Here is a 25,045-nt window from a genome sequence, read left to right on the forward strand (position 1 = left end):
GCGGCAAATCCGATGTATCATGAGCGTACCAAACACATCGAAATTGATTGTCATTTGGTGCGTGAAAAGATCAAGGCAGGCTTGATAAAAACGGAGCACATTTCTACATCTCAACAACTAGCGGATATATTCACCAAGGGATTAAGCAAAGAGCAACATAGTTTTTTGTTATCCAAGCTTGGTGTTCGTGACCTATACCAAGCTTGAGGGGGGTGTGTTGGTTATATAGTAGCATAAGTCATAAGTCGTGTTTTGTAATTCGTGAGGTTTACTAATAGTGAGGTTAGTGAACTTGAGCTTGTATATATAGCTTTCTGTCTGTAACAATAACGAGCTTGCTTGACTCTGAAATTCTTCAATAAGAAAGGACCGTAGTTCCTTCATTTTCAGTTCAATTTTACAGACACGTCCATTTCTTTTGATATTTCTCCATTGCTCTTTCTCTCTTCCTGTTTCTCGTTACCCATATATATCTTCTAGAAACAGATACAGAGCAACACTCATCTTTTCTCATATTGAACGGAAGCGAGCACTTTTAGTTATGAAACTTGTTAAAACAGTTCTTTGGATCAAAATGGAAGAAGAGTTTTTAGCATATTCAATGGTCAAAACTTGTTATATCCATATTGTCCATTACATTAATGTTGTCATATCGAATATTTTTACTTTGTTGGAATTATTTTATGGGCTCACATAATTTAATTAATTGTACATGAACAAGTTATATAATAAATGACTCAATAAAGTGATCTAATTAATTATGTATTTTCAAAGTATTAAATAAATTGATATGGTCTTCGAGGCACAGAAAAAAAACACATAATATATACGACGTGCATACTCTAGATCTCTCGCATTCTCTCATCAAAGGCAAGAATAAGGTGATCGATTATCTGTTGCCTTGAAAGATCCATAACTCTAACGCTAGATCAATCAATATATTCGGGTACGTGTTTACTGTTATTCATATTTTCTGATAATTCGCATGAATTCCTGACGTGTTGTGATATATAGATTAAATCACATGATTTATAAATTTGTTTTATTAAATCTCCAACAGTTATAACTTTATATTGATGGAGATATCGTAAATATTCATATTTACGTAACATATTCACGATAGCTTATTTTGTATTTTTGATTTCATTTCTCATTCAAAATCTTATTATAACATTTCATCTCTCTATCGTTACATCGTGCAAATTTCTGAAAATAGATTTATGAATATAGCCATAATTTTGTTCAAAACATTATTAATGTGTCGCACCACACAATGCCACCAGCAAATTCTGTTAATTAAATCAAGAAAGAAAATTACAGATTTCAGGCATCCTAATAAAATTATTCACACCCATTATCGAAAATTTTTAAATCTCAAATTAAATACCATAAATACTTGCAAACATGTATTCCAAGACCCACTATATAAACACCCAAACTTCACGTATATTTTCATCATTTCATCGAGCAGATCGACTCCACAACAAATTAACACAAACTCGTCCCAGAAAACCTTCTCCGACCACGAAATAAACATGTCGGCTAATGCTAGGTCGTCGAACGAGGTTGGATGCTCGAATGTGTGTCTACTTAATGTATTTGCCCAACCATATATACCGTTGTCTCTTCAACAAGGAACAAGGATTCAGAAGTCTTTATTCGTGACATTTTCTACTGGTTTTCCCATCTCTTCAGGAGAAATCTACGAGCACTTCACGCAGTTAAGTCCATAAAATTACATTTCTTTCTTCTTCTTTTTTATGTTCGAATTTAATTTCAGGTGTTTAATTTTAATCTCTCTTTTTTGTGTTTTTATCATATGTAAAATGCATATATATATACATCTTAATTTTCTTTATAATTTTTTGTGCATGAAGGGCATACGGAAACTGTATCGAGTTCGTGTACATACACAGACAGGAGGGTAAAGTTCCGGAGTTTGGACGAATCATGTTTGTGTCGGCCGATTTGGCCGCTAAGATCTTAGGGAATCGGAGTGTTGTGAAGATGTTCATCCGGGGCAAGCCTATGTGGCTAAAGAAATATGTCTCCAGGCATAGAAATTAGGAATTTCTTAATTATAGATTTATAAATAATAAATTAATTCATTGTATTAATCGATAATAAGAAAAATCATGGTTGTTATATATACAGAAATACGAATATAATCCATTATATTTAATTCATGCAACATATTTGTCATGTTGAAATAATAATCGTGGTAATTATATAAGATTTTTCAATTTATCCCCATTGTTAAACATCATAATTAATCTTATTGCTATAATATTATCGAGTACACAAAATTTTTTGTTTTTTTATAAGATTACAAAAAATTATTATCGCGATTCAACGTGGTTATTCAAATTTTATTTTAAGATTTTGAAAGGTCTAAGCTTCAAAAGGTATGTTCAAAATCAATGTGTTGCACCATATGATACTATACATTAAATTTTCTTAAAATGTTCGCAATTTAGGAAATCTAGTAAAAACTTGCATGGTTGGCACCGATTGGTTTTCCGAAAAAGCCAACATTATAAGATATTTTAATTTGTAAATCTCATATTTTTATATGATAATCTCAAATTAGACAAACATTTGTCCGTATATAAATCCATAAAATGGACAAACAATCATACAATTTGAATAATGGATCAAAATTTTTGGCTCCTCCTAATTCTATTAATACCATGTAGCCCTCATAGTTCATACATTTATTATTATCAATCAACATTATTTGTATCGCAACTTTAAATTTTGTCTCAGTGCTTACTTAAGTATAAGAGAGGATATGCTGGAAAGATCTGTCCGACTAGCATCATACCACGTAGAAAACTTCGCTCACCAGATCGGACCTGATATACAATTACCATGCAGTTACATCAGTGTTATATATAAATAATAATTTTTTGGTTTAATTTATTGAGATAAGATGATAAATTATAATGTTGTCTTTTTTCAATAATTAATTAATATAAATACAAAAAGTGACTTTTTAGAGCTTAGGATTGTGAAGTGGAATGAAATTAGGGTTATGTTCATCGTTTAATTTGGAGCGTAGCAGTCACGGATCTATATAAGTGAGACAGTTCGATCCTATCAATAAAACAATATTTTAATATAAAATTTTTTTTTGACTCAAATCAATATGTATCATATAATATTTATTCATAAAAATAATACTTAAAATATAAAAACAAAATTTTTCTGATCATGCTAATCTAAAATCCATGTCACAAAGCTACATACCCACGTGAGTTTTTGTATCGAGGACAAAGAATGAATCCCTGGTCCTCACGTGCGTTACGTTCAGGATATCCGGGACATGAACAAAGATTCAGAGTACATAGCTAGCGGAGGCTGCCACTTGTCCTCCTGCCACATTAATGGCCGTATTCCACTGCTGTTTATCCCAGAACTCGACGCCTCTCCTCCTCAACAACTCCGAGAAGCCATTTCCAATCATGGGCTCCTCCGAAATAGATCCTTAAACGTCGTCGTTATGCGGCACGGCGACAGGGTAGACTACATCGACCCGCTCTGGACCGCGTCTGCTACGAGGCCCTGGGACCCGCCGCTGATTGATGCTGGGAAGGCCCGGGCTTTCCGCACGGGTTGGAAGATCAGGAAGCAAATCAGGATTCCGATTTATCGGGTTTTGTCTCTTTATTTCTCCGGTGCCTGCAGACAACGTGTGGAGCGGTGATGGCGCTCTCCGCGGTGGAATATAAGTTCGACGAGCTCGATGGTTTTGACTTCAACGGTGTTGTTCTTGATCACTCGAAAATCAAGGGTTGTTTTTTTTATATATGAATTTACTGTTTTTTTGTATCTTCAAGTTGTCTGTAAATTGTAGCATAAGGAATACTTGGCGAATATGAGTGTCTGCGTTTTGCTTCTCAAAGTATGGAAATGGAAGAAGTTGCGTTGTTGGGTATGTGTGAGCTTTATTCTCAAAATAAAATAAAATTGACTGCTGACAGAGATTATTTCCAATTTACACTGACTTTTGTCTAAATTGTTTCATGGATAAACCGATTTCTTGAGCATTATATCTGCCATTTGTCGTCGAATACGTTAATTATTTTGCGTAGGTGTGTAAGATGATTCAAAATCCTTTAATGGGACCAACTTTTTTTGTGTAAGAAACCACTTGATTTTTTGCTGCATTTTCTTTTGTGACCTTGAAAATTGAAGTGTATTATCTTCTGACCTCGCATATTTGTCTCGTCTCCGAAAATATTCCATTGTCATCGTAATGGTTTTAAATTTTTTTCTCAGGTCTCAGTTGAATATGGATTGTGCGAGATGTTGAATTCCCGAGCCATCAAACCTAATGTGGCTCCCAAAGACGAAATTTTTAGTTTCGACATCTCAAATTGTGAAGCAGAATTGACTGATGGCTCGGTGGATAATAGTGTCGAACAAATTTATAAACAGGTATTTATTTCATAAAACTACTTCATAAAATTTTTAAATGTCATGTACTAGTTCCTCTTGTGATCAAAGTGGCTTCGCTTATAAAATGTAGCTACCAAAATGGCAAGAAACAGCAGAAGGTACTTGGTCTCGGTATCTTGATGTGATCAAGGCTCTTGCCGATAAATATCCTTCTGAGAGCTTATTGGTTGAGACACATGGTAAGCTCTTCCATTTCCAGTTTCTTAACTTATTTTCAAGTCTTGATTTGATGCGGATATCGATTATAATGACATTGGTGTCAGGGGAAGGAGTGGCATCTTCTGTTTACAGATTCGTGAAAGACGTAGATATGATCTGTGAAGTTGAGTATTGTGCTTATTCACACTTGAGCAGACCTATCTTTTTTGGTGAATACAATTCTTTTACAGCTGGAGACTTGGTTGGTTCACCCGAAGGTCAAGTTGGCATAACATATCTTTTGTTTAACAAAGAATCAAGCAATCCCAAGCAGAACTCCAACTAAAATCAGCATTTCATTCTATATTTCTTTTTTGGTAATGGCCAGTTTTAGCCATATGTTGAAGCATCACCTCTATTTTTAATAACATGTTGAACCTGCTAACTTGATTTATAGGATACATTGTTCTGGATACATCATTAGCATATGTTAGATCGTGATTTAAAGTTAATGTTTCATTTTAAGTTTAAGGGGGCCGACTGCAAGTACACTCAGTGAACTCAATCATGCTGCTATATGAATTACTTAAATGTGCAAAGTACAAGAGGAAAAATACGCATCTGCTACGAAGAAACAACAACAAAAGCCAATGAGAACCTAACTACTGCATGGCTAAAGAAACCCTTCATGACCATTCTGAAGGGCTTGGAAGTGGTTCAATCTGATCAAACATGTCCATTGGAGGGAAGTCTTCAACAAAAGTATCGGGCATAATCTTGGCACTACCAGAAACTTGAGAGCCACTCGTAGGTCCAAAACATGAAGGCACGATAGGAAGCTTGGCAGTGCCTAACATGGACCCGCTAGCATGTCCGAACACATCCAAGAAAGTAGGATCTCCAAACCTAGACACAAATTCTTGGCTTTCTACTGGTACAGATAAATCTGGTTGAAATTGTGGAATCTGATAGAAGGGGAGGTGCAACTGTGGCTCGAGAAATGGTTTCTTTTCCAGATCATAGTAAAGCTGAAAAAGGCTCGAATCATAATAGAGTGAACTTGGGTAGGTTATATCCGGCAGTGGCTCCATCTTGATTGTCTTCTCGGTGTCACGAATCCTCGATGATGAGTAGGACTGGGATTTGGTCACTGATGCTTCCTCTGTTGATGAACTGAACTTAGGAGCCTGGAATTATGATACAAGATCATAAGTATCAGAATTCCACATATTTGTGCCTTATTGTGGAGGAAAAAATGAATTTGATTCTTACTTCTACAGAGGTAACATCATGGAAGACAGGGGCCTGGAATTCCTTGATACTACTCTTGTGTGATCTGCTGGATGATGGTGCAGATGTCTGCAGGATTCTTGCGAGCCTCTTCTGCCTGCTGCTCCAGAAATTCTTGACATCATTGTCCGTTCGTCCGGCCAAATACGTGGCAATGCGAGCCCATTTGTTCCCAAATTGTGCTTGCAGATCAATCACTGTTCTCTCCTCCTCTGCTGTAAATTTCACCCCACTATAGAAAACAAAAATACTGATAAATAACAGAGAGGAAAATACAAGTGAGTGATAAAAAAACTAAAAACAAAAAATAATCAACCAATTATCACAAATTGTCAATATCTAAATTTAGCACATTAGAATCGACGAATGCAAATTTAAAGCCCTTTAGCAGAGAATTCCTTCCGTACGCAAATGCAAATTACAGTAAAATGCACGCCAAAAAAAAAACACGAGGGTAACCTCAAAAAGTACACTACCAAAAATTCTTAACTTAAAGCACAAAAATTGCGTACTTCTTCAAGTCAGGTCGGAGTTTATTGACCCATCGGAGGCGGCACGACTTTCCGGTACGCTGCAACAGTCCTTTGGATCGAATGGAGCTCCAATCTCTCGGCCCATACTTTTTTACGTGATTCATCAACACTCGATCTTCTTCTTCCTTCCATGGCCCTTTCTGAATCTCTTCCATTTCGTCGTAAATCATTCTGCTCTTCCCTTCCATTATTCTATTCAGCAACAGTTTTAAAACTATTTCGATCAATTCAGCACCAAACCTTACAGGGAAAGGCAATTCACGAAGAAATCTCCATGCGTAAATGGTGACCTTTGACAAGAGTTCTTCAGCGGACTTTTGGTTTCGATTCGTGAAGTGAGATATTGTGTTTTTTCAGTGTGTGTATTTGGGGGACACTGACGGTTAAGGCGGTTATGGCCACTATCTGCCCACTAATTAGGGGAAGATTTAATTAATTAACCTCCATTTGACTCCTGATTTGAAATATAACCTCCTCATTTTAATACATATATTTTTTACTATTTTACCCTTTTAAAACAACTTTTCTTTAACCAATATATCTTCAATTCATCTAAATCATAAATTGTCAACAAATATCATTTTTCGTAGAAACAAAATTTCCAACTTTCTCTAACACTGCAGCCTTCCCAACCATTCACCAATAACACAACGTTGTAGACTAATATGTATATTTTCTTCTTTACAGTCTACAGACGTGAGGTCTGTTTCTTTCTTTTTTCAATGAATTATTAATTTATTTAATTACTTTGAAAAATATACACAATACAAAAGATGTCTTGTCTTGAGTTATGAATTCAATATTTTCTTAGTGTGGACCATGCATTTAAAATAAAAGGACAATGTCAATACTTACTGCATCATAATATTTAAAATTTATCAGTAAACAATAATATATATCAAAACTTATCATCCCCAAGTTTGAGACTAAGTTTCGAGTTTGAGACTCAGTTATAATAAATCTCTTCTCCAACTCAAAAAAATATTACCAAAATCCTAAAAATAACCAGCAACATCCAAAACTAAAAATATTATCTTTGTTATGACTTTACGAACTTTAACATCATTACCAAAACGAGTCTACCCCTATATGCATGTGTTAAGAAGTATTCATTTAAAGGGAATTATATTGATTTCAATTATTTACTTTAATTTGTCTCTTGCATCCAAATTCCTAAATCCATGCATTATCATTTATAAATGTTTAATCTCCTTTTTTAAAACTTATTTGTTTCCTTTTCATGTGATTAATGAATAAAAGAAATTGCGGGAAAAATAGATTGCCAAAAACAATACATAGTAGAGACATAAAAGCGAGGCGTCGATGCTGCGGAAACAAGAAGTAGAAGAAAAGATGAACATGATTTAGAGTAGCACTTATAGAGAAGGATTTTGATAACAAACTTTTTTTTGAATACAGAGGAGAATGATTAAATATTGTAGGAAGATATGAAAACACGATTAATGGAGTGGGGTGGGAAGGAGGAAAAAATTAAGATTTTGGGTTAGGTTAGTTGGGCTTTAGAAGGCCAGGGCAAATTTGGAAAAATTAGGATTAGATTTTTAATTGAAGGTTAATTATCAAATATTAAGGTAAAGAAGGTCAAAAATCAAAGAAAATGAGAAAGAAGGTTATATATCTAATAGTCCCGTATTTGATGCTATATCTACAGCGTACGATTCGAGGGTTTACGAGTTTGTGCGCGCGCGCGTCTATATGCTGTGTGAGAGCAGGCCCTGCATGCATATACGCGTAAACTGTAAGACGCGTGGTGAGGGATCGTCCGATTTTCTGTCTCGAAATTCAGTATCATTCTATTTCTATAGGTGCTGGCTTGCTAGTTTTGGGCGTTGTCTCGCCAAAATTCCTGTCGTGGTTTTCAATTTTCTCCGTTCATTCCATTCCTCAGTTCTTCTTCCATTTCTTTCAACTCTTTTCCATGCCATTTTCATTCCACGATATATTTTTATGGTGCATGACGAGGGTGTGAGATTTTACAAAGAAAAATTTGTTATTTATAGGTGCTGTAATTTTTTTTAAAAAGGGGGAGTTTTATGGGCAGCCCATGATGTACGCGAATTATTAATGAAATTTTTAAAGATTTTTTATGATTTGTAGCAAAGTTATGAATGATTACATGTTTTGGTTTTAGATCTAGAGTCAGGATATCTCTACCAACTTGACTGATTACAGGTTTTGGGTTTCAACTTTCGAGTCGAGGCATCTCTATCAACTTGACTGATTATGGGCTTTGGGTGTCGGTCTTTGGGTCGGGACGGGACACTTCTGCCAACCTGGATCTATGGTATATCATGTTTGAAAAAGCTATTAGGATCAAACGTTTATCATTAGGACAAAAATTATAGTTGTTAGTGTTAGGATCGAGAGATTGCTTCGAAATGAGGTTAAATAAAAAAATCTCACAAAAAACTCAAACTAACTAGGTTGGGTCAGCAAAACTGAATTATAATTCTTTTCGGTTAATTTTTAGTAAACTAACAGTAAGACACTGTGCAAAAATAAACTCACTAAATAGGTTTAAATAATAAAAATGACTAAGCTAAAGATTCGTTAGCGTATCAAACTAAAAGTAAATATAAGTGCACAAATAATTGTGCATTAATGTTTGGAGATTTGAATAACTATTACGTCACCATTTCTTTCACTTAGAAAAGATTTCAGTTTAAGACTTTGATGATTACAACAACTTGCCATAACTCACTTCAACAGAGCTTATCACTTGTCTACTGAAACTCCTAGTTATATCACAACTCTATCAATCTGATCATTAATACTCTAACTATCAGTTTTAAGTATTCCAGGACAAAATACACTTAACACAAATGATCCTCAATGATCGAATATGAATAATTAAGCGTGTGCTGAAATAAACACTTGATCAGTTGAGTTCTGAAAACTTTGACTGTAGAATAAACAAGATAGATAATGCTCAATTGTAAATAACGGATTGTAATATCTGAATGTTCACTTGACTGATCTACTTATAAGATTCCATTAACTGTCGACCTTTTGAATCTGATAGTCATCTCAAATATAGTAATCTTCGTGTCACGATCATCTTCCTTTCTGACAAATCTTTCATTCTGATAGTGTACATAAAAACTGACATTCTAACGGTTCAAAAAGACTGTTAAGGAACGAAAGATTTTATCCGACATATTAGCTGGACTCTGATTCTTGAAAAAAGTTATGAAAGTAATCTACAAAGAGTGTTTGCTGAAAATGCCTGAGTGATACAGTTTGATAGAATAATTAATAAGCCTTGAATAAGTGACCTTAGATAATCAGTTGGTTTTCGATAATCAGTTATGTTCAAATTTAGTTGCTTTAAAGTTCAGTTTGGCTTGAGAAGATTTTTACACATGAATATTCATTTTTACCACTATGAATTCAGTCTGTCTTGGCTCTTATAAATGTTCACACTCAATAAGTAGGCTTTTGTTAAATCAACGAAATTTAATTGATCAACAGTTAGCAGAGACGTAATTTTATTTCCTTATAGTCAGCCCATAGTGCACATACACGAGTGCTAATGTGAGAGGCCTAACGACCAAACGCTCAACACTAGTGGTAAGAACTTGATCCTAATACTAATGTTTATTATTGACGACTGAAAGGAAATTCTGAGAGGTTTTACGAATGAAATTTTAATGATTTTTTTAAAAATGCTTATGCGAAGATATACTTTATATGTTAAAGGATTTGAGGAAAAAGTTAATGCATGTCTTTTTTTGTTATATGGTATCATGTTATTTTCAGAACAGCTTGTTGAACCCCTTAACTTACCAATATTCATTGATGCAGTTGAGGAGGGGACTGAAGTGGTGTTGACTGGCAAGCGTAAGAGGTCTGGGTCAATAGAACTTATCCGAACTTTTTTATCTCCCCGCAAAACAGAAATTTATTTAGTTATTGGTTGAGAGGATTATTTCTTGCCGAAGTTTTATTTGTTCATTGTTGTCAAATTTTGAAGATGAATTGAGGTTTATTTTTGTTTTGACTGGTGAATGGGGAGGTGTTTATTTTTATGTTAGAGCATCCGCATTGGTGGGTGTTACCCACCACCTCATCAAAAATCTAGGGTCCACATGCCACATACACATTACATTAACACATATATTCTCCCACATTCATTTTAACATTCAAACTCATTATTTGTAGGTCCCGCTGTCCACTCATTCATCTTATTCTTACTTTAAATTAAATAAATTCAATTTCAAATTTTTTAAGAAATTTAAATTATTATTATTTTATAATAATAATAATAATATGTTTTTATATATTTAGTACGTAAAATAATTTAATTTTATGAGTGTCACTTATTTAAAATTAAAAATTAATTATAAACCTAAAATAAAACGGTACAACATATAATAATAAATAATAATTGCATAAAAATAAAAGAAAATAAATTAAACTTAAGAGAAGATGCAAAATACTAATTCAAGGATTGTTGTTGTATTGTGACCAAATATGTTCAACTAAGTCGGCACGAAGTTGGTGATGCACATGAGTGTCACGTATTTCGGAATTTGTTCGGAGATATTCATGAAATCCTCGCAGCATCGTCCCTTTGCTGAAAATACGGTGAACGATCCTCAAGTGCATTCACTATTCGAAAGAATAACTCTCTTCGCATGCGAAATCGTCTTCGAAATATTTGATCTGGATACACCGGGTTTGTAGAAATCTGTCGCAAATAGCGACGGTTTTGAAAAATAACCGGAAAGAGGGGCGTTCATAAAATATAAAATATAATTAAAATAATTCAAAACACGTGAGGCTCGCGTATCAGCAAATCAGCAACGATTTGTCCAATTTTTTTTAAAAAATAAATTAACACATGGGCGTTCAAAGAATTGAACGCCCCATACCCTCTCTCCTGTGAGTGAGCGTTATAACGCCCACTCACAATGGAGAGGGGTGTTAAATGGGTGTTAGAGATGAAAGTTTTCAAAATTTATTTTGCAGAGTTTTATGTTTTTGAATGGATATTTCAGCCCTTTGAGTTGTGGCCACTTATATATATATATATATATATATATATTAAAAAATTTAGATGTTGCACATACCCACATATTCTTTTTTCAGCATATAAACCACTCTATATAATGGATATATCTAACACAGATAAATTATACCGTATAAACTCATATATCACCGGTGGTCTGATAAAGTGTTGATAGAGGGAATCAAATTTATGATCATTGACCAAACACTCACTTACGTACTTATCAACTCGTACACTCTGAGGCTTGATCGAATTTACTATGCTATGACATCGAATTTCTTCCAATTTTCATTTGAAATTTTCTAATAAAGTATTAGAGTTTGAAGGATTTATGAGTATAACATAGTGCCGTTAACAAGTGGGCAAAAAACATGTGTTTTTTTTCCTAATCTTGATTTCGAATAATATAATATACAGCACCTTTTCGGGGTTTTCCCTATCAATTCATAGTCAAGTTTCAAATGATCGAAACACATAGTGGAACAATTATCAATGTAAAAATATTAATTTTCTATTTGCACACTAATTGGATTGAGTAAGTCTTTTCAGAGACGGTCTCACGAATCTTTATCTGTGAGACATGCCAACCATACTGATATTCACAATAAAAAATAATACTCTTAGCATAAAAAGTAGTAATACTTTTTCATGGATGACCCAAATAAGATATATGTCTCACAAAATATGATCCGTGAGACCGTCTCACACAAGTTTTATCATTTGGATTATATTTTAATTGGAGATGGTATATTCTCAGGATGTGTTATTATATATGGTGATCCAAACATTAAGAAATTAACTCGAGAATTTTAAAAATTTATATGAAAAAAAAAGATTGGAAAAATGAGACCCACCTAATTCAAATTAATGAATGCAATAAATGAACAAAACCTAATGGTAATAAATGGTTACACAGTTAACCAAGTTACGTACGTTCGATTCCATATATGCCGCATGTTAAACGATACTTCAGAAATCAGTGAAGCGAATCGTTTATTACCCTACCTAGACCCCTACTCACTCTTTCATGTTACGTACATTTATCGTATGTGTGGACCATTTGTTACTTGGTTATTATCATGAAAACTAGTATTTAACCCGTGCGATGCACGCGATGATATTATTAAAAATTAATTATTATAAAAAAATAATAGATATTTAAATTGTAAAAAAATAATATAATTATAAAAAAATAAAAATAAGAAACTATTTTTTCGCTAATTTTGAAAAAAATTCTTAAATATAAATGTATGTCGACTAATTGTGTTACCCTAAGGCAATGACATAGTTATTATCGTGTTTAAAATATTAATGTCGACCATCAACCTAAATACATATTTAATTCTTTAATTTTTGAGAAACTATATATATTATTATTTTTTAACATTTGATAAATAAATATTTTTAAATCAAATTTAATAAAACTAATAAGAAGTACTTTTTTCAAATCATATCACGAATTAAATTGATTGATATAATCAATGCAAAAGTTTTAATGTAGTTTATGTTTTTAATAGAGTTTAGTTTCATTTTGAATAAAAAATAATAAAATACATATAATACATAAAGTATATTTGAATTAATATAAAAATGAATTAAATTCAAATTTGAACTAAATGAATTGATATAATCAATGCAAACAATAAATGAAACTATCATTTATTGCAGTACACATATTTCAATATTCATGATATATATATCTTTCTTTTTTTAGAATTGTCATTTTGGCGGGAACTTACTATTTTTGGCAAAAACTCAGCTTTTATATATATATATAGATTACCACACGATTTTATGAGTACGTACGTACGCATCTAATAAGTACAAACAGAAGAAAACTTGCCATTTTTGTTTTCTGTATTCATTTTTTTTAAAATCTGGAATTGCTGATGTAAAATTGTATACATGAGCATCCCTTTGGTGTCGTAAAAAAGATTGCCAACTAAAACTAAATACATAGCAAATGGTAAAAATATTAGAATGAATGGTTGGTTCTAGTTATATAAACATGGTCTAAATATATACTGATTATATCATGCTTTAATGAAGTTGAGGTATCTCAATTCTCAAAGCATATGCGCACAATGCATAAATTATTAAAATATTCCAAAGGGTAAAAGATATACAGGTGGACTGTTGTCGTAGACTCGCAAGTTTATTTGCATCTATTTTCCTATTGCTTTGTACGAACAAATTAAGTCGGAGGACATAAAACCCCATCTTTTTGTACTCTTCTTTAGTTTTCTTTACAGCTTGGAGACACATTTCTATGATGGAATCAAAGATTATACTCGAAAGTATAAATCGAGCAGGCAAATTTTGTTCGGGTGGTCCGAATAATTCTACGCCATCATCAAGCCTCAATCAAAAAAACGAGACTAAAGCTGAAAAATGACGGCCACAGCCATCCGACGTACCGTGGTGTGCGTATGCGCAACTGGGGCAAATGGGTGTGTGAAATTCGAGTTCCCAGGAAGAAATCAAGAATATGGCTGGGATCGTATCCCACGGCTGAAATGGCAGCTCGAGCACATGATGTAGCGGCTCTGGCCATCAAAGGCCCCTCGGCACACCTCAATTTCCCTCACATAGCACACGAGCTTCCCCTCCCCGCCTCTACTTCGTCTAAGGACATCCAAGCCGCGGCTGCCAAAGCCGCCGCAGCAACGTCTCTCAACGAAATAAGCCATGTCAAGCCGTCTTCTTCGCCATCTTCCTCAGGTTTAGAACTGGACAACTTGCAAGAATCATCAAATTCTGATTCGACGATTCTCGATGGCGACGATACATTTTTCGACTTGCCGGATTTATCCCCGGATAACACATATCATTCTTCATCGCAGATGGCTGGCGCGGATATCGGATTGATATTCCGGCTCGAGGATGCATTTTCTTGGGAGTGGTAGCCAGAAGCCCCGCAAACTAAGCGATACTTTTGGTACAAAAGTGTGTGATCGAATATTGGTTACATATGATCAGATATTATATAACTACTTATATGGACATTGAGGCTGCGATTAGTATCAATAAATTTGGCATTTCATGTTTATGTTTGTCTGAAATGGTTCACTGCCATGTTGCCCCTTCTTGTGTATCTTGTTACCATGTTTTTAATAAATTGGTACGGGGTTGATCCTATCTAATTCCCTTTTTGTTTTGTCACTTCACCAAGTTCCGATCTTTTGTATTTACATAAAACAGAAGTTAAACAAGAAAGTTTGTAAGGGCAATGTGATCAAGTACTCAATTAGCTAAGGCGAGCCTTGCCTGTGTGGAGTACGTAGAGTACTGATCTTAATTAATGTTATACTTGTACAACAAGTGTATTATACAATGATCTTGTATTTTGTCGTCTCAAGAAAAAATATAGCCAAGTAAGTAGCATTTGTTTAGTTGGCCATTTGATCGCGAATTGACAGAACCTGTCAATGCATGGCCATTTAATGACAAGCAAAAATGGAATTGACGCAACATTTTGAGTGGTCGGTTAAAAATAAAAAATAACGTCAAACTCTTATGTCAAATTCGTGACTTAATGGGTCATCTGAAAATATGATCTCAAGTTAAAAAGACGAGGTGTCATGTTCGAGAATCAATTGTAACAAACGTCTCCTCCAAAAAAATAAAAATAAAAATAAAAATAAATTTAATTTCGAAATCACCCTTTTACTTGATTGAAAGTGAAAAGTACTCTACAGTCTCTCCTCTCTTCGTGGTTCTCCCTGCCTCTCGGATTATTTCGTCGAATAATAACCAACCTCATGTTTTGAAGTATCACATATTTCCTTTTCAACTTTATGTATTTGGCATGATATCTTCGTCATGTCGTCCCTTTTCTTAATATATAATGTATATAATTTTATCTTGGAGGGATATAAGGTATTCGAATTTAATTCCAAGAATGATTTTTGTTATATTTTCCTCAAAATTTATAGTGGATTCGTTCCAGCGATTTCTTAGTATATCTCTATTGTTTTTTAGATCTAATCTAACGAATTTCTAATCATGTAACGTTTTTGGGACTACGTACGCCCTTTAGCTTCATTACAGTTTACACACACACACACACACACACACACACTCTCTCTCTCTCTCTCATGATTTTACAATTGTTACATTTAATATATTAACCTTTTTCATATGTATTTTATGAACTCCATCGACTGTAGATTAGACTAAGTCTGTTAGAATTAATAGATTGCAAGCCAAATTGATATGTTCTCTAGCTAGCATTGTTTGAGTTATTTCTCAACCAAAAAAAAAAAAAAAAGAGAAGAAGAAAAAGAAATTCAAGATTTTTTTCCACAAGAAAACGCATTCGACTTTATTTAAATTTCAATATCACGACCTAGCAATTCCAATAATAAATGCATTCACATTGTTTTCACGGGGAATTATAAATTTTAAATATGAATGCGATACTTAATTTCGGGTTAGAGATGACAATTGCGGGGCGGGGCGGGGCGGGGCGGGGCGGGGCGGATTTGCCATCCCGGTCCTTGAATTCTATCCCCACCCCATATCCGTCTCGATCTCCGTTTTTTTGGGTTCAGAGAATCCCCAAACCCGAAACTTTTTGATCAACTTCCCATCTTCACCCTCATCCCCGTTCCAAAAATATTAATATGCCAAGACGACGACGGATTCGAAAATTTTCTCAAATCAAAACTTATTATTATCTATTATTATTCGTTATAATATTAATATTAATATCAATATTAATAATAATATTATTATTAAAATAATAATATTATTATTATATTATTAATACTAATAATATTATTATTTTATTATTGATATTATTTTCGGGACGGGTTCGGGGATGCATGGGGATAGTAATCTTATACTCGCCCCGAACTACATCGGGGTTTTAAAAAATCCCCGAACCCGAACTTAAACCCGAAAAAATTGAGGATCCTCATCCCGTTTCGGGTTTTTCCCGCAGGGCTATAAACCCGTGGAAAAAAACTGTCATCCCTATTTCGGGTCCATAATGCACACAAATTGAGCTCCGCACTTGAAGTTTTGAAATTCCAATATGTTTTCTGCTAAAATAAATAATAAATAATAAAAAAAACTTACCATGTGGTCGTCTTCAATCGAACGAGCAAGGTCGACATAATGCTACCAATCCCATAATTAATATGTCTCCAAACAGAATAAATAAGCGGAATAAAATTATTTTTGCCAAGAAACTGAGTTATCTCAATTTAAATCCAGCTGAGATGTTGCTAAATGAAACAAATGAAATAAATAATTCCAAGTGAAACTGAATTATTTAGATTTACAATGATAATGTCTTAAAATATTTCAAAAACTAACATAAATAAAAATAGTTGTGTCCTTTTTTGTTTTAACTTTTATTATATATATATATATATATACTATATATATACTAAGGTTGTGTTTGGATTGATGAATTTTAAATCCATGAATGTCAAATGTATTCAAATATATTTTTGTATTTTTCAAAAAACAAGACCTGAAAATTTCAAATTCACTCCTTGGATATATATAATACTAATGTTAATTGTGATATATTTCAAATTCATCCAACAATTGAGATATATGAAATATGTTCTATTTTCGTGCAACTAATATATAAATAAGTAAGATATGAATTTAATATTTTATTTATTATTTATTGTTAATATTAAAGTATAATCGAAATTCATAAATCTCGTATGTATCCATATCCTTATAATTTTTTTAATGGTTGTAGTACATAGCTAGTGTTGAAAAATATATTTAAAATGTGTGTATTGAATATTTGAATGTTGAATATTTGAATGTTGAAAATAAGAGTTGTAAATCTTGAAAATTAGTGTGTGATGATGTAGGTAATGATGTATTTTATTTTTGGATTATTTGTAAAGATTTCATATAAATAGATCTCTCATTTGTGAAGAAAATCACAATTGAGTAGAGAGAAAAATATTATAAAGTGTGTAGTTTGGTAAATTTTGAGAGTTTGAGATTTTTACATTTTACCATAAATTTTTACTTTTTCACAACACGTTATCAGCACGAAGCTCTAAAAATCCTACATCCTTTTCCAAGCTCCAAACAGAAGAAAAATGTAACAAAAGTAATAATATTTATTTTACTGTTATTTATTTATTGTGTATATATTTAATATATAATATAATGTTATTATTAACAATAAAAATAAATTTTTCAAAAACTTGTTATAAATCCTGGGACACTCCCGGTAAGGGATACGACAAGTATAAAAGCCTATAAGATTTTTAAATAAAATATCTTATGACACATTATTATAATAATATGATATGATATACATAATTATTTAAATATGTCTAATATTATATACACCATATTATTACCATAAAATTATACAAATACATACCTTTATTTTTTTATACACCAACGGTCATAAACGGTAACAAAACGGCTAGTTTTTGCCCTATAAATATGATTTCATAAACACATTCAATCACTCCAACTTTCTCTTCTTCTCTAAAAATTATTCTTCACTAAATTTTCGAAGAAAAAAGAAGATGGCTTTCTCAAGGTTATTTTTAATTATTTTGGTTATCATACTCACGAGTCTTTTATTTATCGGAGAATATCCTCCTCGTGTGTTTTCTTTATTTTTACAAATGCTTGTACTTGTTGTTTATCCATTACTTTGTATTGCAATATTCATTAACTAATAACATGCATCGTAATTTTTTTAGTACCACCATGTCAAATTTGACAAAGCTCGAATTTGTTGCGCTCGACATCACGGGAAAAAATTATATGCCATGGACTCTCGATGTAGAAATGCATCTTGAGTCATTGGGTCTAAGTGAGACAATAAAAGAAAATGGCATATCGACATCACAAGAAAAGGCAAAAGCCATTATATTTTTGCGTCGACATCTCGACGAGGGATTGAAATGTGAATATTTAATTGAAAAAGATCTCATGGCTTTGTGGAAAGGATTGAAAGAAAGATTTGAACATATAAGGGAAGTTATACTTCCGACCGCCCGTGATGAATGGAATATGTTAAGATTCCAAGATCTTAAGAAAGTCAGTGATTATAATTCAAGCGATGTATCAAATAATCTCGCAGCTAAAATTTTGTGGACATGAGGTCACATAATCTGAAATGCTTGAAAAAACATTTTCCACGTTTCATGCATCAAATATTACTCTACAGCAACAATATAGAGTACGTGGATTTGCGAGATATTCTGAACTCATCGCCTGTCTTCTTGTGGCGGAAAAGAACAACGAGCTATTAATGAGAAATCATCAGTCCCGACCCACTGGATCAACAGCATTTCCAGAAGTAAATGCTGTAAGTAAAAATGAATTTAAACCTCGAAACCAAAATCAAATTCAAAGACAAGATTTTGGTCGAGGTCGAGGTCGAGGTCGTGGACGTGGACGTGGACGTGGAATTGGCCGTGGTCGTGGTCGAGGCCGTGGTTTTGAAAACAATAGAGATAGTTATTTTTATAATTCATCTCAAAAGAGCGTCCCAAACCATCCACTGAAAAGGCATCATGAGAATACAAGTGTTAATGAGAATCACTCAAAAAGATATGAAAGTTCTTGTTTCAGATGTGGTACTCCAGGACATTGGTCCAAAATTTGTCGAGCCCCTGAACACCTTTGTAAACTTTAAAAAGAATCATTAAAGGGGAAAGAAAAGGAGACCAACTTCACTGAACGCAGTGACCATTTGAGTGATTCAACTCATTTTGATGCTGGTGATTTTATGAATGATTTCTCTGGAAATGATCAATATGTTGGTGGGATAGAAATGAACAATATTGATGCTGCAGATTTTCTCAATGATTTCTCTTAAAATGAACAATATAGTGGTAGAATATAAAAGTACAATAATTTATTTTTCATGTATCCATATAATGTTTTATTGTATAATTATGATATGCGTTATATTTAAATATATATTGTCAGTAATTTTATTTCATTGCATATTTTTTTGAAGTTCAAAAAATGGAAAATGCAATGAGCAAAGCTGAAGTTTGCATACCCGATAGTGGTACAACGCACACTATCCTCCGAGATAAAAGATATTTCTTGGAACTAAAACCAACAAAAACAACGATGAATACAATATCAGGTCCTGTAGACTTGATTAAAGGATGTGGTAAAGCACAATTTTTGTTACCTAATGGTACAAAATTTTTGATCAATGATGCTTTATATTCACCACAATCGAAAAGAAATTTGTTGAGTTTTAATGATATATATTCCCATGGGTATGATACTCAAACAATGAATGAAGGGAATAAGAAATATATGTGTCTTATCACATATAAATCAGGAAAGAAATATGTGATTGAAAAACTACCAATGCTCCATACTGGATTGCATTATACACATATAAGTCCGATTGAATCAAACATGGTAGTTGATAATTCTTCAATATTAACCAATTGGCATGATCGATTGGGACATCCTGGTTCAACAATGATGCGAAGAATTATAGAAAATACACATGGTCATCTGCTGAAAGACCAGAAGATCTTTCAGAATAATAAGTTTCAATGTAAAGCATGTTCTCTTAGAAAACTTATTATAAGACCATCACCAGCCAAAATCCAAACTGAATCACCAATGTTTCTTGAACGTATTCAGGGTGATATTTGTGGACCAATCCATCCACCATGTGGACCATTCAGATACTTTATGGTATTGATTGATGCCTCCAGCAGATGGTCACATGTATGTTTATTGTCAACTCGAAATGTTGCATTTGCAAGATTACTTGCTCAAATAATAAAATTGAGGAATCAATTTCCCGATTATACAATCAAGAAAATTAGACTTGATAATGCTGGTGAATTTACTTCCCAAACTTTCAATGATTATTGTATGTCTATGGGAATCATTGTTGAGCATCTTGTTGCTCATGTACATACACAGAATGGATTGGCTGAATCATTGATTAAACGTCTGCAAATGATTGCTAGACCAATGATTATGAAAACAAAGCTCCCTATTTCTATATGGGGACATGCAATTTTACACGCTGCTTCATTAATTCGCATCAGACCAAGTGCATATCATAAATACTCCCCATTGCAGCTTGCATTTGGTAAAGAACCAGACATTTCTCATCTGAGAATTTTTGGATGTATGGTGTATGTGCCTATTGCACCACCGCAACGAAAGAAAATGGGACCTCAAAGAAATGATGGAATTTATATCGGTTATGATAGTCCATCAATCATTCGATATCTTGAACCTCATACAGGCGACGTGTTCACAGCACGTTTTGCTGATTGTCATTTTAATGAGAAAATCTTCCCAATGTTAGGGGGAGAACAGAAACATACCGAAAAAGAAATTACATGGCATGTATCATCATTGTTACATCTGGATCCAAGAACAAAACAATGTGAAAAAGATGTACAATAAACTGTACACTTGCAAAGAATAGCCAATCAAATACCAGATGCATTTGCTGACACAAAAGGGGTAACTAAATCATATATACATGCTGCAAATGCCCCTGCTCGAATTGAAATTCCAAAGAAACAAATTGAAGATACTCATGATGTCATTAAACGCCTGAAGCGTGGAAGGCCAGTCGGTTCCAAGGATAAAAATCCTCGAAAAAGAAAATTTATAGAGAAACACGATGATCACAAAATAAAGAATGATGTTCCTGAAGAAACACATGATGATCACAAAATAGAGAATGGTGTTCCTGAAGAAACACATGATGATGAAAATATTCTGTCAGAACCACAAACTGACGAGAATCATGAAATCTCTATCAATTACATTAATACTGGAAAAATATGGAATCGAAAAGATATAGAAGAAATTGATGATATATTTTCTTATAATGTGGCAATCGACATCATAAATGATAATGAAGATCATGAACCAAAATCTTTTGGTGAATGTAAAAATCGACAGGATTGGATAAAATGGAAAGAAGCCATCCAGGTTGAATTGGATTCGCTAAATAAACGTAATGTTTTTGGACCTATAGTCCTTACACCTGAAGGTGTAAAACCTGTTGGATACAAATGGGTTTTTATTCGAAAGCGAAATGAGAAAAATGAAATAGTGAGATATAAAGCTCGACTTGTTGCACAAGGTTTTTCTCAAAGGCCTGGAATTGATTATGAAGAAACGTATTCTCCCGTGATGGATGCAATTACGTTTCGGTATTTGATTAGCTTGGCGGTATCTGAAAATTTAGAAATGCGTCTTATGGATGTTGTTACAGCTTACTTATATGGATCACTTGATAGTAATATATATATGAAAATCCCTGAAGGATTTAAGATGCCTGAAGCACAAAGTTTAAAACCCAGAGAATGTTATTCTGTGAAATTACAAAGATCATTATATGGGTTAAAGCAATCTGGTCGAATGTGGTATAATCGACTATGTGATCACTTGATGAAAAAGGGATATGTAAATAATTCAATATGCCCTTGTGTTTTCATTAAGAAAACAACATCCGGATGCGTAATTATTGCTGTATATGTTGATGATTTAAACATCATTGGAACGAATAAGGAAATTCAAGAAGTTGTGTCATACTTGAAGGAAGAATTTGAAATGAAGGATCTTGAAAAAACCAAGTATTGTCTTGGTTTACAAATTGAACAAAAAGAATGTGGAATGTTTGTTCACCAGACAAATTATACAGAAAAGATCCTTAAACGTTTTAATATGGATAAATCAAATCCTTTAAGTACTCCAATGGTTGTTAGATCATTAAACATAGAAAATGATCCATTCCGACCATGTGAAGAAGATGAAGATATTCTTGGTCCAGAAGTACCATATCTAAGTGCTATCGGTGCTCTTATGTATCTTACAAATTGTACAAGGCTTGATATATCTTTTGCCGTAAATTTGTTGGCAAGATTTAGCACAAATCCAACAAAGAGACACTGGAACGGAATTAAACATATATTCCGTTATCTACGAAGAACGACAGACTTGAGACTTTTGTATTCAAAAGATGCTAATCCAAGTATAATTGGTTATGCCGATGCTGGATACTTATCTGATCCACACAAGGCACGTTCCCAAACTGGATATGTTTTTACTCGTGGAGGCACTGCAATTTCTTGGCGTTCACAGAAACAAACGCTCGTAACAACTTCATCAAATCATGCCGAGATTATTGCACTACATGAAGCAAGTCGTGAATGTGTGTGGTTAAAATCAATGACCCAACATATCCAAATCTCATGCGGATTATCATTCGACGAGAAGCCTGTGATACTATATGAAGATAATGCTGCATGTGTTGCTCAAATGAAAGAAGGATACATAAAAAGCGACAGAACTAAACATATTCCTCCTAAGTTCTTCGCATTCACCAAGGAGCTTGAGAAGAATAAATGTATTGATGTTCGTCACATTCAATCAAGTGAAAACTCATCAGATCTCTTCACAAAGGCGCTTCCTACGTCAATATTCAGAAAGCATATATATAATATTGGGATGCGCAATCTACGAAATTTGTGAAGAATTGTTCGTGTCAACATGAGGGGGAGTTTACGTGACTGCACTTTTTTTCCCTTGCTATGGTTTTTATCCCAATGGGTTTTTCTTAGTAAGGTTTTTAACGAGGCAATATAAAAACACGTAATGAAGACAATCATTATGATCATCATCACAAGGGGGAGTGTTGAAAAATATATTTAAAATGTGTGTATTGAATATTTGAATGTTGAATATTTGAATGTTGAAAATAAGAGTTGTAAATCTTGAAAATTAGTGTGTGATGATGCAGGTAATGATGTATTTTATTTTTGGATTATTTGTAAAGATTTCCTATAATAGATCTCTCATTTGTGAAGAAAATCACAATTGAGTAGAGAGAAAAATATTATAAAGTGTGTAGTTTGGTAAATTTTGAGAGTTTGAGATTTTCACTTTTTACCATAAATTTTTACTTTTTCACAAGCAGCTAGCATAATTTGGTCCATTTTGGTCCATATATTTTTTGGAGTAATTTTTGGTCCATACTTTCGTGTCCATAAACATGGACATGAAAATTGTTGTACTAGATTATGTACAATCATTAATCATTAATAAATTATGCCAACGACATGACAGGACAGCTCACCAAAGTAGGATCCCAAATCGTAAAAAAAATTGTATTCTTAATTAATATAAATTCTGAAAATTAGTTCCCTATTTTATTTTGCGTTTCGGTAGTTAAATTTTCCTTTTTCTAGCCTAACTTATCTTGCGTCAAAGAGAGACGGAATTCTATGCAATATTTGGTGATCCAAACGTGCTACATTTTGCTCAAACAGGTTCTATTTACACAAATTATTAAAAATTAAACACTACTTGATGAACAAAATACAATAAATCATTGATAAAATATTTTATTCATCTATGTTTTTAATTAAAAAAATCATCAATATTTTCTTTTAATAATTTATTGTGCTTAGAATATCGATTTCTTTTTTAAAATAGATTAATTGAATTTTTTAATCAATGATTAATTGTATTTTGTTCATCCATGGTGTTTAGTGAATTTAATTTTTAATAATTTATACAAATGAAACTTATTTGAGTAAAATGTACCACTGTTTGGGGTGTCAAATATAGCAGACGATTTCGTCCCGATCGACTTCAAGGACGAAACTCACCGATATAAGGTATTAATTAAACATAAACTTTAATATATCTTTTTATATTGTTAATCGATATTGTATCATACAAAAATTATATTTTTTAATTATTGATGCATCTTGTAAAAATTTTTATAGTACATAAATCTACGATTTATCGTTTTCTTTTTCTAAGCATATATTATAGAAGAAATTCGAAAGGTGAATTTCATCTCGGGGAATAGAAAATCTGAAATTTGGAGTTTAGAGAAAAAAATTTAATAACGGTTACGGGCGAAAATGTAGAATTAAACGAAATTCTTGAGGAATTTTTTTTAAATATTTTAGTGAAAATTATAAAAGTAACACCACATGAAGAAAAATGCGATAAAATAAATATCTTGCAAAATAAGATAATATAATTATCTAATGATTCTGATAATAATAAAAAAAATTACTTAAAGTAATAATTATGGGGAGTGATATGATAGAAGAAAGGATAATGCTAAAGATACAACTAATATATCGTTACATCGATATTTACAAGCATTATACTGCGAGATTTTACTGTTATATCGTGAGATTTTGCATTCAATATATAGTGAGATTTTGACAAATTGAATTTTTTATGTTGAACAAATTGATGTAAAAAATCGATGTACATGTAGCATCACTCGGGAAAATATACTTAAAAGGAAAATGAATATAAATGATAGTGTTGGTTCTTATTTGTTTTTTAAAAACATTTTGAGGAAGTGTTGGTTCTTATTTTAGAGGATGGAAAAATGTTTTCAGAAAACATGAACGCAGAAAGGCTTTTTTTATATTGTTTATACATATTTATGTAACTGAAATTTTCCTATCACTACAAGAAATTTCAGAATTCAACAACACACATACGACAACGGTTTTAGTTATAGATCAAGATTTAGATTGATATCCTCATTAAAACTATTTATTTTATTCTTTCTTCGCTTTCTTTCAGCGAATAAAATCTAAATCACGCG

General features: G+C 32.8%; 3 protein-coding genes across 8 annotated transcripts; 2 read left to right on the plus strand and 1 right to left on the minus strand.

The window, feature by feature from the left end:
- The first annotated feature begins 3,516 nt into the window (after window positions 1–3,516).
- Window positions 3,517–4,945, plus strand: LOC142546853 (uncharacterized). 6 transcript variants are annotated; one of them, XM_075654812.1, is made up of 4 exons: window positions 3,729–3,934; window positions 4,282–4,440; window positions 4,532–4,640; window positions 4,725–4,945. In XM_075654812.1, exons 1-4 carry the CDS (start codon window positions 3,878–3,880, stop codon window positions 4,943–4,945), a joined length of 546 nt encoding a protein of 181 aa, XP_075510927.1. In that variant the 5' UTR covers window positions 3,729–3,877. The 6 variants fall into 6 exon arrangements, with proteins under 6 accessions (XP_075510925.1, XP_075510927.1, XP_075510928.1 ...); XM_075654813.1 differs by having other exon boundaries at window positions 4,731–4,945; XM_075654814.1 differs by having other exon boundaries at window positions 4,753–4,858.
- Window positions 4,946–5,285: 340 nt separating this feature from the next.
- LOC142546852 (transcription factor DUO1-like) lies at window positions 5,286–6,787 on the minus strand. Its single transcript, XM_075654808.1, has 3 exons — window positions 6,402–6,787; window positions 5,872–6,121; window positions 5,286–5,786 (listed from the first exon to the last, which is right to left on the minus strand). Exons 1-3 carry the CDS (start codon window positions 6,608–6,610, stop codon window positions 5,286–5,288), a joined length of 960 nt encoding a protein of 319 aa, XP_075510923.1. The 5' UTR covers window positions 6,611–6,787.
- Window positions 6,788–10,189: 3,402 nt separating this feature from the next.
- LOC142544150 (ethylene-responsive transcription factor ERF034-like) lies at window positions 10,190–14,626 on the plus strand. Its single transcript, XM_075651221.1, has 3 exons — window positions 10,190–10,283; window positions 10,417–10,490; window positions 13,767–14,626. The coding sequence occupies exons 1-3, from the start codon at window positions 10,190–10,192 to the stop codon at window positions 14,358–14,360; spliced, it is 762 nt and encodes a 253-aa protein (XP_075507336.1). The 3' UTR covers window positions 14,361–14,626.
- Window positions 14,627–25,045: the final 10,419 nt, after the last annotated feature.

Source organism: Primulina tabacum, chromosome 5, assembly GCF_025594145.1.
Source record: "Primulina tabacum isolate GXHZ01 chromosome 5, ASM2559414v2, whole genome shotgun sequence".
NCBI lineage: Eukaryota > Viridiplantae > Streptophyta > Magnoliopsida > Lamiales > Gesneriaceae > Primulina > Primulina tabacum.